This window comes from Elephas maximus, chromosome 7 (assembly GCF_024166365.1).
Source record: "Elephas maximus indicus isolate mEleMax1 chromosome 7, mEleMax1 primary haplotype, whole genome shotgun sequence".
Lineage (NCBI taxonomy): Eukaryota > Metazoa > Chordata > Mammalia > Proboscidea > Elephantidae > Elephas > Elephas maximus.
The window spans coordinates 106,979,274-106,996,968 of NC_064825.1; the positions used below are offsets into that span (position 1 = coordinate 106,979,274).

At 36.0% G+C, this 17,695-nt stretch overlaps 1 protein-coding gene across 1 annotated transcript; it reads left to right on the forward strand.

The window, feature by feature from the left end:
- Positions 1-9,902: 9,902 nt before the first annotated feature.
- LOC126080239 (olfactory receptor 8K3-like) lies at positions 9,903-10,850 on the forward strand. The gene has a single exon (XM_049891501.1). It carries the CDS (start codon positions 9,903-9,905, stop codon positions 10,848-10,850), a length of 948 nt encoding a protein of 315 aa, XP_049747458.1.
- The last annotated feature ends 6,845 nt before the right edge of the window (positions 10,851-17,695 follow it).

Below are 17,695 nucleotides of genomic sequence, written 5' to 3' on the forward strand. Positions count from 1 at the left end.
ATCTAACAGCGCTGAATGAGTTCATTCTGATGGGAATCACAGACCGCCAAGAGCTGCAGGCACCATTGTTCGGGCTGTTTCTCACCATCTACATGATCTCAGTGGTAGACAACTTGGGCATCATCATCCTCACCAAGATGGACTCCAGGCTACAAACACCCATGTACTTTTTTCTCAGACATCTGGCTATCACTGATCTTGGTTATTCAACAGCCGTGAGACCCAAAATGTTAGTAAATTTTGTTGTAGATGAAAATACAATCTCCTGTTATTTTTGTGCTACACAGCTAGTTTTCATTATTATGTTCATAACTACTGAACTGTTTATTCTGTCAGCAATGTCCTACGACCGCTATATGGCTATCTGTAACCCTTTGCGCTACACCATCATCATGTCACGAGGGGTGTGTTCTGTGCTGGTGGAAATCCCTTATCTCTACAGCACATTTTTTTCTCTTCTGGTCACCATAAAGATTTTTAATTTATCCTTCTGTGACCACAATGTCATCAGGCATTTCTACTGTGACAGTCTCCCCTTGTTATCTTTGCTCTGCTTAGGCACACACGAGATCAAATTGGTCATTTTCATCTTATCTGTTTTTGATTTGATTTCATCCCTTCTAATAGTTCTTGTTTCTTACACACTTATAATTGTATCCATTATCAAATTGAGCTCAGCTGAGGGCAGGCACAAGGCCTTCTCCACCTGTGGATCCCTCCTGACTGTGGTAGTAGTGTTCTGTGGGACTTTAATCTTTATGTATCTGCAGCCCAAGTCCAGTCAGTCCTTTGACACTGATAAAGCGGCTTCCATATTTCACACCCTGGTGATCCCCATGTTGAATCCCTTGATCTACAGTTTGAGGAATAAAAATGTAAAATATGCCTTACATAGGGCTTTAGAAAAATTATGCAATATATTTTCTTGACAGTCAGTATTACATTTTGCACTTTAAAATTTTGTTCTTTGTGCCCCCAGAGGGGATATCAAGCACAAAATCACAGATAACATGTATTTCTATATTGCCTTCTACCAGTCACTCTACTAAGGCTGTAAGTAGAGTAATAAATGAAACAGTACAAAGCGTTGCCTTCCTGGAGCAGGAGCGATGCATTATAAGCATAATAATTAAGACAGTTCATAGTATACTAGAATGTCTGGAGGGTGTTACTTTTTTTTTTTTTTTTTTAATAAGAACATTGAATATGTTGAGTGGGATAGTGAAACTAATGGATACAGGAAGGTTTACAAATACCTGGTGTTTTCCTTATCCAGTAAAAATATATATATATATAGAAAGTGTGTGTGTGTGTGTGTGTGTGTGTGTGTGTGTATGCATGCTCACACACACCTCCTATTTTATTTCTTACACTCTGCCCTGGGTGGCTAATGCTGATTAAAACAAGGCTCACTGGGGTAGGTTGGTTCGAGTACTCAGTTATATGAGTTTGCTCAAATGTCCACTTTCTAAACCTTGAAATCCCTCTCTTTCATCATCAGTGCCTTTACTTTCATATTTGAGCCCTTGGAGTCCATATACTTTATCATTTTTATTATTACCATATTGTAATATTAGTATAAACAAAATAAAACTGTATTCAACAGGATCAGCTGAGTATCTGGTTTTGTCCAAATTAGCCAATTTTGCCTGTATCAGTGGGTATATAAGTTAAGACAGATTTATTGAGGTCAGCCACAGAAGTTTCCAGGTTTTTTCATTTTGTCTCTCCCAGACAGGTATTGCTTCCTAAATCTGTGCTTTTGTCCAATAGGTTGTTATCCTTATCTCTCTCGAAAATAATAATTACTCTTGTTTAGAAGTGATTTTCTAATTGTTTCTGTATCCTTGCATAAGAAGTCTATTGTATGCTGAGTTATGTTTGTTGCCTTGTTTTTGTTTGCCTGGATTTTCTTAAATTTGAATAATATAAGCATGTATTTTGATCAGGATCTATTGTCTGAATTCATCATTTTGATTATCCTGCTTTTTTTGCTTGGAAGAAGCATAAGGAGATAACCCATGGTTTGGACTATGCTGTGTTTCTAGTGGGTGAGGTGTGATATGTAGCATTTTCTATATTTGCCATGATTTCTGGACATAGTTGCTCCATGTTCCCTCCTAATTTTCCATTTCTATTTTCTTATTCTTTTAATATTAGAAAAATTTGTAATGAGAAAAAAATTAAATTTTAGATACGCTAAGGTTGTCTTTAAAAAAGACTGCAATCTGGGTTTTAGGACAGGACACTGCAAGGTGGGTTATGGTATTTTTCCATATATGTAGAGACTAGAAAACATGTGAGAAAAATATCATATCTAAAGAGAATATCAAAATGGAAATTTAAGACACGCCCCATTCTCATCATTCCAAGTGGCTTGATTGGAAAATTTTATGAAGTATTTAGGGAAAAAGAATAAGCCAATTGTACAGAGACTTTTTTACAGAACTGAAGAGAAGGGCATATTTACATTTCCTTTATGAGGATAGGTTAAACCGATATCAAAGGCAGACAAAGACATTAAAAGAAAAGAAAACAACAGAGCACATATGCAAAAAATCTAAAGAAAAATTTAAGAAATTGTGTCTGGCAACATGTAAAGACAATAGTACACTTAATTTGGTGTGCCCCAGGAAAGCATGGATAGTTTCCCATTAAAAAAAAATCAATTAATGACATTTATCATAATAACAAATAAAATGGCAAACAATGCCATATACATAGATGTAGAGAAATGTTTTAAAAGTCTCAATAAATGTGACAAAACTTAGACCAAATTAGTATTAAAATAGAGCTTTCTCAAACCGAAAGAGGACACCCATGAACAGCGTGCAGTTACCATCACACATGGTGTGAAAGATTAAATACATTCAGTAAGACCAGGAGAAAAAAAAAAAAAAAAAGCCCAGTAAATCCCCTCTTACCAAATCTATGCCACATTTCAGTGGATGTTTGAGCCACCCAGATCTTTAATAACTTTTTCACCACATCTCCATAGTATATACAGAGATAGAACTCAAAACTCAAAAATAATATCAATGATAAAATAAGAAAAAGAAAACAGTCCACGAAAATGATCATAAAAACAAAAATTCATTTATTCATAGGGCATATTCTGGTGGCAAATAAGCACATTAAAAATGTCCAGTTCATCACTTATCAATGAACTTCAAGTTAAAACATTGATGACGGAACTATACATCTATTAGAATATCAGGTGTTTAGTAATTATGTGAGGGAAATGGAACATTCATAAACTGCCAGTGGAAAATTAAAATCATGAAATACTTACAAAAATAATTTCTTTTAAGCATCAGGGTCTTAAAAAGCTGAACATAGTTTTACCCTAAAATTTAACCAATTTACTCATAAGTGAAATGACAGTATTTAGCCCTATAAATACATGTACACAAATGTCCATAACAAGGTTATCTGTAGTACTCAAAAACTAGAATCACCCCAAATGTTCATCTACTTGAGAATGGATGAATAAATTGCAGTATTTCCAACAAGTTAATACCACTCTGTCATAAAAACTACTGAATTATTGGTACATGCAAATACATGGATGAAAAATACAAATGGATACATCGGACTTTGTCAGAATTAAAAAATCCCAGACTTACACATTTATCACACAGAAATGAAAACTTATGTTCATACAAAAATCCTTACATAAACGTTAAAAGAAACACTACTTATAATAGATAAAACCGATAACAACCCAAAAAGTCCTTCTATGGGTGAATGGGTAATTAAACTGTACTAAATCCATTTTTTTTTAGTCCATATATGAAGTAATACGCAGCAGTAAAAAAAGAACAAATTATTGATGCACTCAACAGCGTGAATGGACCTCATTAGAATCGTATGAAGTGAAAAGTCAATCACCAAAGGCGGTTGTTGTTACCTGCCACTGAGTGACTCCAACTCATGGCCACGTTCTGTAAAACAGAAGAAAACATTGCCTGGCCCTGTCCTAGCCTCACAATCGTTAGTATGTCCGAGTATATTGGTGCAGCCACTGTGTCAGTCCAGCTTATGGAGGGCTTCCCCCATTCTCGTTGGCCCTCTCGTTCTCCAAATATCATGTCCTCCTCCAGAAACTTGTTTATCTGAAGCAGTAAAGTCAGACAATGTTCTGTGGGAGGCAACAAAATATGTACCATTCAAGAATTTTTGTTTTGTTAGATGTCATCCGGTCAGTTGAAAATCATAGCAATGTATAGGACAGAGTAGAAATGTCCCATAGAGTTGCTTAGGCTGTAATCTTCATGGGTGCAGATGGCCAGGTCTTTTCTCCCTGGAAAGGCTAGTGGGTTCAAACAGCCAACATTTCAGTTAGCAATGAGTTTTATAAATAAATATATATATATATATAAACTTTAGGAAACCCTGGTGGCGTAGTGGTTAAGTGCTACAGCAGCTAACCAAAGGGTCGGCAGTTCAAATCCACCAGGCACTCCTTGAAAACTCTATGGGGCAGTTCTATTCTGTCTTATAGGGTCACTATGAGTCGGAATCCACTTGACGGCACTGGGTTTTTTGTGTTTTATTTATGTACAAATCCTTTTTCGTCGAGTGGATTCCAACTCATAGCAACCCAGTAGGACAGAGTAGGACTGCCCCATAGAGTTTCCAAGGAGCACCTGGCGGATTAGAACTGCCAACCCTTTGGTTAGCAGCCGTAGCACTTAACGACTATGCCACCAGGGTTTCCTATTTATATATATAAAACCAAACAAAATCCAAAGCTGTCCAGTTGAACCTGACTCATAATGACCCTATAAGACAAAGTAGAACTCCCGCACAGGGCTTCCAAGAGGCACCTGGTGGATTTGAACTGCCGATCTTTTGGTTAACAGCCAGACTGTTAACCACTGCATCACATACATGTCATTATATAGGAGAAATAAGCAAAAAAAAAAAAAAGTCACAAATGGATACATTATAAATATTTACAATGACAAAATGGAGCAAAAATATTTATTGCACGGGAAGTATATATTCATAATGAAACATTATGCAAACTATCACACTTTACAACGGTATGTTGTTATGGTAGAACATTATATCAAACACATCAATCCCTGCCTTAAGGTGAGAAAAAAGTTTTGGAATGAAGATTGGACAGAATGAAAAAACATAAAATATAGAAATGTAATAATGGAAACTAAAACAAACAAGCAAAAAACATAAACACATGATGGCAATTGACTAGGAAATGAGAAGCAAGGGTAACATTTGAGTTTATGAGGTGAAAAAGGAAAAAAGAAAAAACCTTGAAAATAGCAGTAACAGCAACAATAAGAAAAACGACAGAAAATGAGGGAGTGATACCTCACACGTGCACAATGCATTTACTTTTATTCCATTTAAATCTTTTAAATAATGTAGTAAGAAAGTGTTTAAGGACAACTTCATTTTGTCATCCATGTGGAGAGGCCACTGTAGAAATGGGGAATATTGACAGTTCTGTTTTACAGATTACAGATAGGGAATATTAATCCAGGTCCCTGTGTGGTAAAATGAATGTTAACTAAGTAAAATGCAAGACCATATGAACTAGATAAACATAGACCTGCATACACACTATTAGAATAAAAATTTGGTCACTGGTGAACACAAAATGTCCTGGACAGTTAAACAACCACTCCAGGTATCTTGTTAAGCTTTCATATGCTTCAGGAACAGTCACTAAATTGCCTGGCATCTCCTCAGGGAAAACCTCCAAGGGAAAAAAAAAAATACCATAAATTCTTCTCACTCTGCCATGTTAAGAAACACTTGGGGGAGTCAAAACAGAGTCTTCATTGCAGGTAAAAAGACAGACTTTTTCCATTTTTTACCAATACCTGAAATGTTTCAGTGACACTTGCAGGGTCCCACCTTTATTCAATGGCAAAATCATTGCAAAATATTAGGATTTCTGAGTCAGTTCTGTGTGCATTCTACTTTTCAATAGTGCCTGAGACTAGGATCTCTCTCCCTTTATTTTTTTTAACATCATTATTTTTTTCAAACAGTCACTCTTTGTTTCAGAGGCTAAATGCTCGTATTTGAAGCCTCATCATTATGTCTAAATGATATTTTTACTTTATATAATTAACTATATGAATAAAAAAGTAACAGAAAAAAAAAAAAAAAGTCCTGGAGTCAGTTTTGCCACATAGCTACCCCGTGTGCATCAGAGAACTGTGGTCCATAGTTTTTCAATGGCTGTGAACTTTCAGAAGTAGATTTTTCTTTTTTCCAAGGCGCCTCTGACTGGATTCAATCCCCCAACCTTTCACTTTGTAGCTGAGTGCTTAACTGTGCCACCCAGGTGACCTAATTATGTGAATAATAGAGCTCAAATATGAAAGTAAAGGAAGCATATGCAGCATTAAAAATACTGTAGCAGAATTATGAAGCTACAGTATTCAGTCTCCAATGTTGATGTCCTTTCAAATCCTTAGTTATACTAAGCTGGCTCTACTCTTAAGTGTAATTTAATACATAATGCATATTTAAATAACTGTATAAATGTATATTTTTGCTATTCTCTTGATGAGGAAATAAATTTCTATCTCACAACTCATATTGAGATGTGAAAAGCAATTTTTAACAGTTTGGGAAACTTGTAAGTACCCAATTTTATGATGATTGCATAATATATACCGTATTCTTCAATTCCTGGTACAATCTGGCAGAAATAATATATAATTTTCTCAAGGAAGATAGCTTTATAAAAGGAGAATGAGATACTCAACGAAGAGAGTAAACTATGGAAAATAACTTGGAGCTCTCCATGAAACTCCAAAGCTTTTGACAGGAAGTCCTCTTCTCTTCCCTTACGTTATAGGAAAAGCAGAACTTACAAATACAAGTCCTTTTTTCCTCCAGCAGTTTTTACTGGGTTTTCGTCATTGCAACTAAACAAGATTTACTTTGCTTTTATGGCATTCATTGATGATACTTGATCTCCTAATTGTAATACTAATACCCAATTCTGAACTTCTTTAAAAAAAAATTATTGTGTTTTAGGTGAAAGTTTACATAGCAAATTAATTTTCCAATAAAACTTCTTACACAAAATGTGTCAACACTCTCCTCGTTTCCTACCTGGCTTCTCTGTGTCCATTAGTCAGGTTTCCCTGTCCTTTCCCACCTTCTTGCCCTTTTGGTCTCCCGTAGTTGGTAGTTCTAAGGGGCACATTCTTCACAGATTTTATTGTTTAATTTAATAGCCCCGTCTGTTATTTGTGCTCAAAGGTGGCCCTGGCAGTGTCTATAGTTTCACATTAGAAGATTGTCTTAGGACAATTGTCTCAGGGGTTTCTCCAGCCTCTTTCAAACCAGTAAGTCTGGTCCTTTTTTTTTTTATTTGAATTTTGTTGTACGTTTTTTTCCTATTCTGCCGCAGACCTTCTATTGTGATCCTCGTCAGAGTGGTCTGTAGTCATAGCCAGGTACCATCTAGGTCTTCTGGTCTCAGGTTAGAGGAAGCTGTGGTTCATGTGGGCCATATGTCCTTTGATCTAATTGCTTCCTTAAGTCTTTTTTTGTTTTCTTCATTCTACTTTATTCTAGGTGGAAAGAGGCCAATAGTTTCTTTTCTGACATTAACAAGGTGTGTATTTAGGGTCACAACCTTCTCAGTAATGTTTTATATGAGATAGTGTATTTCTCCTGTTACCATTTTATTATTTAATATGATATGATTGTATTTTTCTATTTGCTTGATTATTTCTAACGCAGAGGCTGCTGGTCCGGCTATTTTCATTGTTAAGTAATATCATTTCAAACCATTAATTCTTTTACCTTAAATTGCCATCCTCATCCTTCTCTGGCATTTTTTTTTAAACCTGTCATATATTAGGGATATGTATTATTCATTTTAATTTAAATATATTTGTTTGTATGAATTAAGTACTATATAATAGTTTAAGCTAGAGGATTTCTTTATCCAAATGGAATTTTTTAACGAAATTTCGTTATATAAAATCAATGACATGGAACTCCCTTTCCTCCAATTTGTTCAAATTTCCTCTCATTATCTTAGATACTTTGATGACAAACAACTTAGTATATGTTAGTTATAAAGAAGCTGCTCCTAGGGCAGGACGTATTTTAAGTAAATTTATATTCAAAGGTACGGCTGTTAAGGTGATCCTGACTCAACAGTGACCCCAAAGTGTTTCCAAGGCTGTAAATAACTATGGAAGCAGACTGCCACATCTTTCTCCCGTGCAGCCACTGGTGGTTTTGAACTGCAGAGCTTTAGGTAAGCAGTCCATCAACTTATATTAAAATGTATTAAAAAAAAAAAGTAAAGTAGAAGATGTATAATCCAGAAGCTTGGCACACTGATGGTCCAATTTTAGTCACGGAGTTGAAGATGGGGGAGAGAACAGCTGGGGTCAGTTACGTGGATAACACACTACTCAACCTACTCATCATCATAACCCTGACATAGAAGCTAGGTCAACTAGAACGATTCATGTATATATGCAAAGAAAAGTCCTTTCATGTAAATTATTGTCATCATTTTAAAAACAACACCATTATATCCTTGACTTTTGAGACTTATATCCCGATACCTTAAATGCACTGAAACGTTTAATCATCATTTATTTTTCCAACAACCTTGAAGGGAAGTGTTCATTTTGCAGATGTGAATGAAGAAATTAAGGTATCTTACTTTATAACTCACAAATGGAGGTATAACAGAGACTGTATCTGCATGGGTCGAGCACCTAGAATATTTCCCTGTATAAAGACAGATAATGCCCACCATGATTGATTAGATTTTCCTTGTTAATCATGTGTTCAATACCTGTCAAGTGTGTTGTTTCCGTCTGTACCACCCATGGCACAAGGGCTTTTATAGGACTCTGTTTTGAAGTAAAGCATATTAAATATTTCCACACATTTTGTGAATTTGCCCTTTAAAATTTTTATAATGAAATTGACATTTGTAGTATAATTTTGCAAATGTCATTTTATAAATGAAAAAAAAAAGTGTAATAATCATCCATATACATACCACTTAAAAATTTTAACTTTTTAAATTTTTTTTTCATATATTTATATGCATTAAAAAAACAAACTTGTTACCATCAAGCTGATTCTGACACATAGAGACACTAGAGGACAGAAAAGAACTGCCCCATAGGTTTTGCAGGGAAAGACTGGTAGATTCCAACAGCCGATTTTTGGGTTATCAGCCAAGGTCTTATCCACTGCTCCACAAGGAATCCCAGCTATGTACATGTATATGTTTGTATAAATATATATGTATTGTGTATATGTATATGTGCATGCATATGTATGTGTGCATATATCGTGTATATGTGTGTGTGTGTATTGTGTATATGCACAAGTATATGTGCATGTATATATATATACATACATGCACATCTACATTTACACGTACACATACACCTATGTCTTTATCTGTGTCTATCTCTGTTACTGTGTTTACTACGGGGTTTCTCAACTTCTGCTATAGTGACAGTTTGGACTGAAAATTTTCTTATTGCATGGAGTTACCCTGCATATAGCAGAATGTTAATAACATCCCAGGCTTCCATTAGGTACAAGTAGTACTCTTCTCCTAGTTGTGACATCCAAAATGTCTCAGGCATTGACAAATGTTCTTTGGGGAACAAATATTACCCAACTGATAACAAGTTAGATTTCTCTTTCTTTCCCTCTTTCCTTCTTTCTCTCTCTATCTTCAAGTGTCTATGCTTTATTTGTGGGAGGCAGGTTTAATTTCAAATAACTGTATTTATTTGGATTTATCTTATTCATTCAGCATATTGCCTTTGTATGCTAAAAATCTACTGATGGTGCTACATAAAACCTATTGACTACGCTGTTGTCTCTATCCAGAATAGGTTTCCTGATAGACCAAGATGGACAAACACAATCTAACAGTGCTGAATGAGTTCATTCTGACGGGAATCACAGAACGCCCAGAGCTGCAGGCGCCATTGTTCGGGCTGTTCCTCATCATCTACCTGATCTCAGTGGTGGGCAACTTGGGCATCATCATCCTCACCAAGATGGACTCCAGGCTACAAACTCCCATGTACTTTTTTCTGAGACACCTGGCTATCACTGATCTTGGTTATTCAACAGCTGTGGGACCCAAAATGCTAGTCAATTTTGTTGTAGATGAAAATACAATCTCCTATTATTTTTGTGCTCTACAGCTCGCTTTCATTGTTTTGTTCATAAGTGGTGAACTTTTCATTCTATCAGCAATGTCCTATGACCGTTATGTTGCTATCTGTAACCCTCTGCTCTACTCAGTCATCATGTCACAAACGGTGTGTCAGATATTGGTGGCAATCCTCTATCTTTATTGCACATTTGTTTCTCTTTTGGTCACCATAAAGATTTTTAATTTATCCTTCTGTGGCTGCAATGTCATCAGTCATTTCTACTGTGACACTAATCCCTTGTTATCTTTGCTCTGCTCAAACACACATGAAATTCAATTGATCATTCTCATCTTAGCATCTCTTGATTTGATTACATCCATTTTAATAGTTCTTGTTTCTTACCTGCTCATTTTTGTAGCCATTCTCAGGATGCACTCAGCTGTGAGTGGGCACAAGGCCTTCTCCACTTGTGGATCCCACCTGACAGTAGTGGTAGTGTTCTATGGGACTTTAGTCTTTATGTACATGCAGCCCAAATCCAGTCATTCTTTTGATGCTGATAAAGTGGCTTCCATATTTTACAGCCTGGTTATCCCCATGTTGAATCCCTTGATTTATAGCTTGAGGAACAAAGATGTAAAATATGCCCTACGTAGAATATGGAAAAAAATATGCAACATCATTTCTATTGTTTGATTCTTTATATGGTTCCTATGAAATACATGATGAGTTTTAAACCTTGTCTGTGTGCCTCCGTAGGGTTTAGCAAGCACACATATATTCCACATATATTTATAAATATGTGTCAGTCACTCTTCTGAATACATTGATGAACAAAACAGTATAAACCTTTGCCTTCCTTGAAGTTAAGAGATGGAATACAGATATAATAATTAAGTGAATTTTATCATAGAGAAAAGTGTGTTGGGGCCCTGGTGGTGCAGTGATTAAAGTGCTTGGCTGCTAAATGAAAGGTCAGTGATTCAAATCCACCAGTCAATCCCTGAGAGAAATAATCAGCTTTCATAAAGATTTACAGCCTTGGAAACCCTATGGGGCAGTTGTAATCTGTCCTATGGGGTCATTATGAGTCAGAATCTCCTGAAGAACAGTGAGTTTGGGTTTTTTGAGAATGTGATAATAAATAAAATCCTTTGCCATTGAGTTGATTCTGACTGAAAGCAACCCTATAGGACAGATTAGAACTGCTTCATAGATTTTCCAAGGAAAGGCTGGTGGATTTGAACTGCTGACCTTTTGGTTGGCAGCCAAGCTCTGGCCCAGTGCGCTACCATAGCTTCAGGAGAATGTGTTGGGAACCATGAAATCAGCAAAGAGAGTGGCTAGCTGAGCGGTAGTGGGAAAAGGTACCAGGTACAAGAGTACAGTTAATGATTCTGGTGTTTATTTCAACTATTAGAATAAACTTTGCAGTGTCAGTACTTGTGTTTGTGTATGTGTGTGTTTGTGTAAGCCCTTGCCTTCTGTTTTAGCCTTCATAGTTTCTGAGGGGGAGGGGTATTAGATTTGGCCAGGTTGCCATGAGTCTCAGGGTAGTGTAGTGATTTGAATTACTCAGTCATCTAAATTGGCTCATATGTCCCCATTCCAGACCTTGGAGCTCCATTTTCTTATGGATGCCTTTACTTTCCCATGTGAATTTGTTAACTCAACATAGCTTGCTGTTTAGCAATTCAAAAGTTCAGCTTTGCATCTGACTTTCTTTTTAATCAATGCGTTTTGCCTAGATCAGAATACACACCAATAAATATAAGTTTCTTGAGGTCATCCACAGTAGTTCCCAGGTTTAGAATCCCTTCCCCACTAGTCATTCTTATTTAATTACCTTTTTTCTTTCATGAGTTGTTTTTCTCTATATGAAAAACTTTTTAAAATATTTGTTCAATTATTTCTTTGTGTATTTCCTTGGGGAACAGGATATGCTATGATGACTTAAGTTCGTTGCCTGCCTTTCATTCTTTTGACTTTCCTAATACGTGGTCATTATTTATCATGCACTGTGGTGTTTTTTATATTTTTATTGTCTTTTGCTTACCCTGCTTGTGAGAGGCAAAATGAAATAATAGTATGGTTTGCACAATGATATATTTCTATTTCAAGTGAGGTCTGTTATGTGGCAAGGATACAGTTATCTGACCTCATGGACATTGTTGGTCGATGTTACTACTCAGATTTTTCCATGTATTTATGTTTATTGTTATTTTTTTCTTTTTAAAATTTCTGGGATTTTATTGAAGCTAACCCCCCAGAAAACCCAGTGCTGTCGAGTCGATTCCGACTCATAGCGACCCTATAAGACAGAGTAGGACTGCCCCATAGATTTTCCAAGAAGTGCCTGGTGGATTTGAACTGCTGACCCTTTGGTTAGCAGCTGTAGCACTTAACCACTACGCACCAGGGCTCTACTAGCTTCTTATTGAAGCTACTAGAGTCTAAATGTTTTCATGGCTCAGGATCATGAAATAAAATCCCTCATGTAACCAAAGAAATTTGAATAAAAATAGCTCATTGGAATATAAGAGAAGGTGCATGTTATATTGTCATATGAGCATCAATATTTTTAAAAAGGTTGAAGCAGTTAGAAGGTGAGGATGGTCATGATAAGACAGAGCTCCCCAGGCTGCAGAAAATTCCACTGCTTTGTGCAGCTTGCTTGGCACTCCCCTTAGCTTTACATTAGAATCCTGGTTACTTTGCTCGGTACACCCAGCAGCTGTACATTAAAATTCTGGATCCTTTCTCTTTAAGTTCTGCCCAAACTAGAAAAAACTGTCAGAAACTGATTTAGGCACCTTGTTGACATTCAGGTTAACCTTTTAAACCTCATGCATAGTACATTCTCCACCTCTGGGTAGAGTTTAATTGCCATGTTCTGAACACATGATGCATGAAGTTACATTTAAACCACATTGCACTTAAGTAGTTTAATAATATTGCTGTTGTAACTTGTATGAATTTCCCACTTGTCAACCCCTTAAAAGTAACCTTTTGCCTCACTCTCACTGAGCAGTCTTAGCAACATCAGGCCCAACTGTTCCTTCCCTTGCACAAGGAAATAAAGGTGCCTTTCTATACTCCCACTTGCGGCTCTGGTTTGCTGGATGAGACAAGTCACAGCGAGTGGTCCAGGGATTTCCAAAGCAACAATGAGCACATCCAGGTAATAATACTCCATACTTGTTGACTGGTGTATCAGAGTCATTCTTCAAGATTTAATTAATTTTCACAACAGCTCTGTGAGGCAGGTTTTATTAATATTTACTCATTTTAGATGATACTATGGAGGTTCAGAGAGGGTAAATAAATGACCCAAGTTGTACTCACAAATGGTAGATAAATAGTCCAAGTTCACAGAAACAAGTTTCAAACATGACCTAGCTCCAGGTTCCAGGTTCTAGGTTCATAACAGCTAGTGTCAATAACTTCTTAATGTTAATTTTCTGCTTTAATGGTGTCATGCCTGAGATGACAGAGACAATCAGATTAAAAGAAGAGAAAAAGCAGTTGGGTTCATAAAATAGCTAATGCCTAGGACAATGTCTGGGGGAGAAAATAAATTCAATAGAGATAATGATTAATAAGCTGACACAGTAAGCTAATTGATTCATTTCGATGCATGATTTGTTCAAAGTAAATAATGAAAAACCATCAGAAGGTGGACACAGGACATAGTCAGGGAAGGTTTATAATAAACTTCCATTGGTTGATATCAGGAATTCTCATAAAGTAGTAAAGAACAGGAGCCACGGTGACACAGTGGTTACAGCTCAGCTGCTAACCCAAAGGTCAGCAGTTTGCACCTGCCAGTATCTCTTGGGAAACCCTAGGGGGCAGTTCTAGTCTGTCCTGTAGGGTCACTAGGAGTTGGTGACATGGGTTTGGTTTTTTGGTTGAGTAAAAAAGATGTTAAAAAGAAATAAACAAGGAAGTGCCCATTTTAAGAAATAATTTGCAGACTATTGCTGTGAGAAGTTCAGCCACCTTTTAAAAATAGAGATAGGATTGATGTTACTTCCTTAAAAAGGGAGGTCTTTGAGAAAAACATTTATTCCCCACCGTCTTCTGCTTCCTGGACTTCATTACCCTGTGAACTTGAATTTTCGGGGAATGTAATTTAAGGAGAAGGGATTGCCAAATATATTAACTTTGATTTTCTGAGCTATTGAACCAATGAGAGCCATCAGGCCCCTCCACCGGACATTTTCTTTTTTTTCTGTTTCCCTTGTTTAAATAAATTAAAACCTGTTTCTTGAGCTAATGTTTGAGAGATGCATTTTATTATTGAGTGTTTCGTTACATGCCTGGGAAAAGAATTTCTAGATGATACAATAAGGAGAGACAGAAGACCTACATGCAATTGTGACGGCAGGGCACAATGGAATTGTATGCTGTGTCATTTATTTAGCTTAAGATGTGAAAAAAAAAAAACAGTAGTAAATGTGCAATCTATTGAGTATTGCCATGATTAACGTAAACATCCAAGAGCTTCCTTCTCACCACAGTAATCATATGGACCAAAAGTAATAACACACAACCCAGTGGTATCCATCAACTCAAAGAAAATAAATATGTCTAATTCGCTAATACAGTTTTTCAAGTTTTTCATTGGAGGAGTCCTTGAAAATAAGAGAGACAGAGAAAAAAAGAGAGAGAGAATGATAAGAAAATACTGAGGGGCTTGCTATACCAGTTAAATATTATTCAAATCCATTGCCATCGAGTCAATTCTGACTCATAGTGACCCTATAAGACAGAGTGGAACTGCTCCATAGGGTTTCCAAGGAGTGCCTGGTAGATTCGAACTGCCGACCTTTTGGTTAGCAGCCATAGCTCTTAACCACTACGCCACCAGGGTTATAAAAAAATCTGTGATTCATTAAAATATTTAATGACCCCTAATAACACTTTTTGTTGTGTAGTGCCTAGAGTTGATACTGATCACAGATACTCCCATGAACAACAGAACGAAACAGAGTCTGGTCCTGCACCATCCTCACAATGATTGGTATGTTAGCAATACTAGTGTCAATCCATCTCGTTGAGGGTCTACCTATTTTTAACTGACCCTCAACTATACCAGCCACGATGTCCTCCTTCAAGGACTGAACTTTCCCATGAAGTGTCTAATACTACCTGTGTATAATTTCTCTATTAGAAAAAGTTACCACTAAGCAGAGGGGGCTGAGAGAATTGACAAATCAGTACTACATATACTGCTGGGTTCCCTGGAGAAAGAATAAACTGGTGGAGAGATGTAGACAAATGTAGAGGTAGGGAAGTCTCAGGAGTCAAGTTACAGAAAGAGTGATATTCTAATTTCTACCATATGTGAATGGCACATCCTAGAACTGTGAAGGGCATGCCGTTCACCACAACATGTGATGTTTCTCCCAGTTTCCACTGTGTCATATTCTAGCAGAAGTTCATCTTATAATTACAGACAGTCTTACCTACATACAAAGGCAACTAACAATAATGAAATGGTATAGACTTCTTGGTGAGAAAGATAAAACTATTTAGTATGACAGTGTATTACTTAAATACCACCAAACATGCTTAATATATGAAATGACAGCAAAGTACAAAACCAGATGTGCCTGTCTATTTACATAAATATTAGCTCAAACTATTATTTTATTATTTGGAGCAATAGAAATTATTCAACCCTAGAGTAGGAAAATAAAAATTCAATATTATTCTCTCATAGAAAATGTCTTCACTTTTAAAACTCACTTTTTCATGGAACTTATCTATGGTCATCACAACAAATAGATTCTACGGAAATTGTGAACTTATAAAAAATAATTGATACAGAAATAAAAGAATTTTTTCCAAGGCTTTATTTTTTCAAAGTCATCAAATTTTCATGATTTTTCTAACCATAAGGACATTTAATACCTACTTGAGTAAGCCTGGGCTCTGCTTCTATTAAACAGCTTTATACATGGATATATCTCTTATTTCACATCTAGAAAGTCAGACAAATTGGATTTTTTCATGTTACTTTTATTGTTTAAATCTTTTTATTGAGATATAAATAACATACCATAAAATTTACTAATATCTCTTGAATTTTTTCTTTCACTCTTTCAGTTTTAAAAAATCTCAAGCATGTCCTTCCCTTTTGGTTTTTTAACTCCAGGTCTTTGCACATTTAATTATAATGCTTTAATTTGTCTTCTTAGCCTCCCTTTGAAATCTCCTGTGCAGCTCTTCAACTTTATTATCTCTTCTGTTTGCTTTAGCTGTTCTACATTCAAGAACAAGTGTCAGAGAATCTTTGACATCCATTTGGTTTCCTCTTTCTTTCTTGTCTTTTAATGATCTTTTGATTTCTTCAGGTATGATGTACTTGATGGCATTCCAAACTTGTCTAATCTATGGTCATTAGTATTCAACGTGTCAAATCAATTTTTGGGAAGATCTCTAAATTCAGGTAGGATATTTTCAAGGTCATATTTTGGCTGTCGTGGACTTTCTCTAGTTTTCTTCAGTTTTAACTTGTACTTGCATATGAGCAATCGATGGTCAGTTCTGCAGTTGTCCCCTGGCTTTGTGTTGACTGATGACATTGAGCCTCCCCATCATCTCTTTCCACAGATGTAGTGGATTTGCTTCTTGTGCGTTCTATCTAGCAAAGTCCACATATACAGTCTCCATTTCTTTTGTTAAAAAGTTATTTGTAATGAAGAATTCATTGGTCTTGCAATATTCAAATATGGATGTCTGGCATCGTTTCTATCACCAAGGCCATATTTTCCATCTGTTGATCCTTCTTTTTTTTTTTCCAACTTTCACATTCTAATAACTAATAATTAGCAATGGATTTGATTGCAATTTTGGTGAATTCAGACTTCAAAAGATGATAAAATCTTCAACATCCTCATCTTTGGCATTCGTTGAGTAGATTTGAATAATAGTAGTATTAACTGGTCTTGTTTGTTGGCATATGAATATTATCGTATCTTTGACAGTGTTATACATCATTGTAGGTCTTGGAATTTTTTTTTTTTTTAAGATGAGTATGATGGCATCCCTATTCAATTGTCATTCTGGCATAGCATACCATACGATTGCCTAATTCAGAATGGTCAATATCATTCCATTTTAGCTCACTAATGCCTAGGGTATCCACCTTTATAGGTTCCTTTTCATTTTTTACAACTTTCAATTTTCTAGGATTCATTCTTTGTGCATTCTATGTTCCAATTATTATTTGATACTTGCAGTTGTTTCTTCTCATTTTAACTCATGCTAATAAAATAAATTTAAAAAAAAATAAAATAGAATATCTTACTATAATAAAATAAAATAAGAGAGAAGTCTTAAACAGACAATTTGCAATAAAAGGGGAGTTGGAGTGACTAATAACTGTCCCGAGTGTAAAAAAAAGGAGGGGGCAAAATGATAGGGTAGTCAGATGCTCCCTGTGATCTCTTACAACAAAGACCTGAAAAAGCAAATTAATCGATCATATACGACAATCTAGGAGCCCTGAACATTGAAGACAAAGTTGGGGA

Coding starts and splice junctions, on each gene's coding strand:
- LOC126080239 (XM_049891501.1), top strand. CDS start 9,903: ATGGACAAACACAATCTAACAGTGCTGAATGAGTTCATTCTGACGGGA.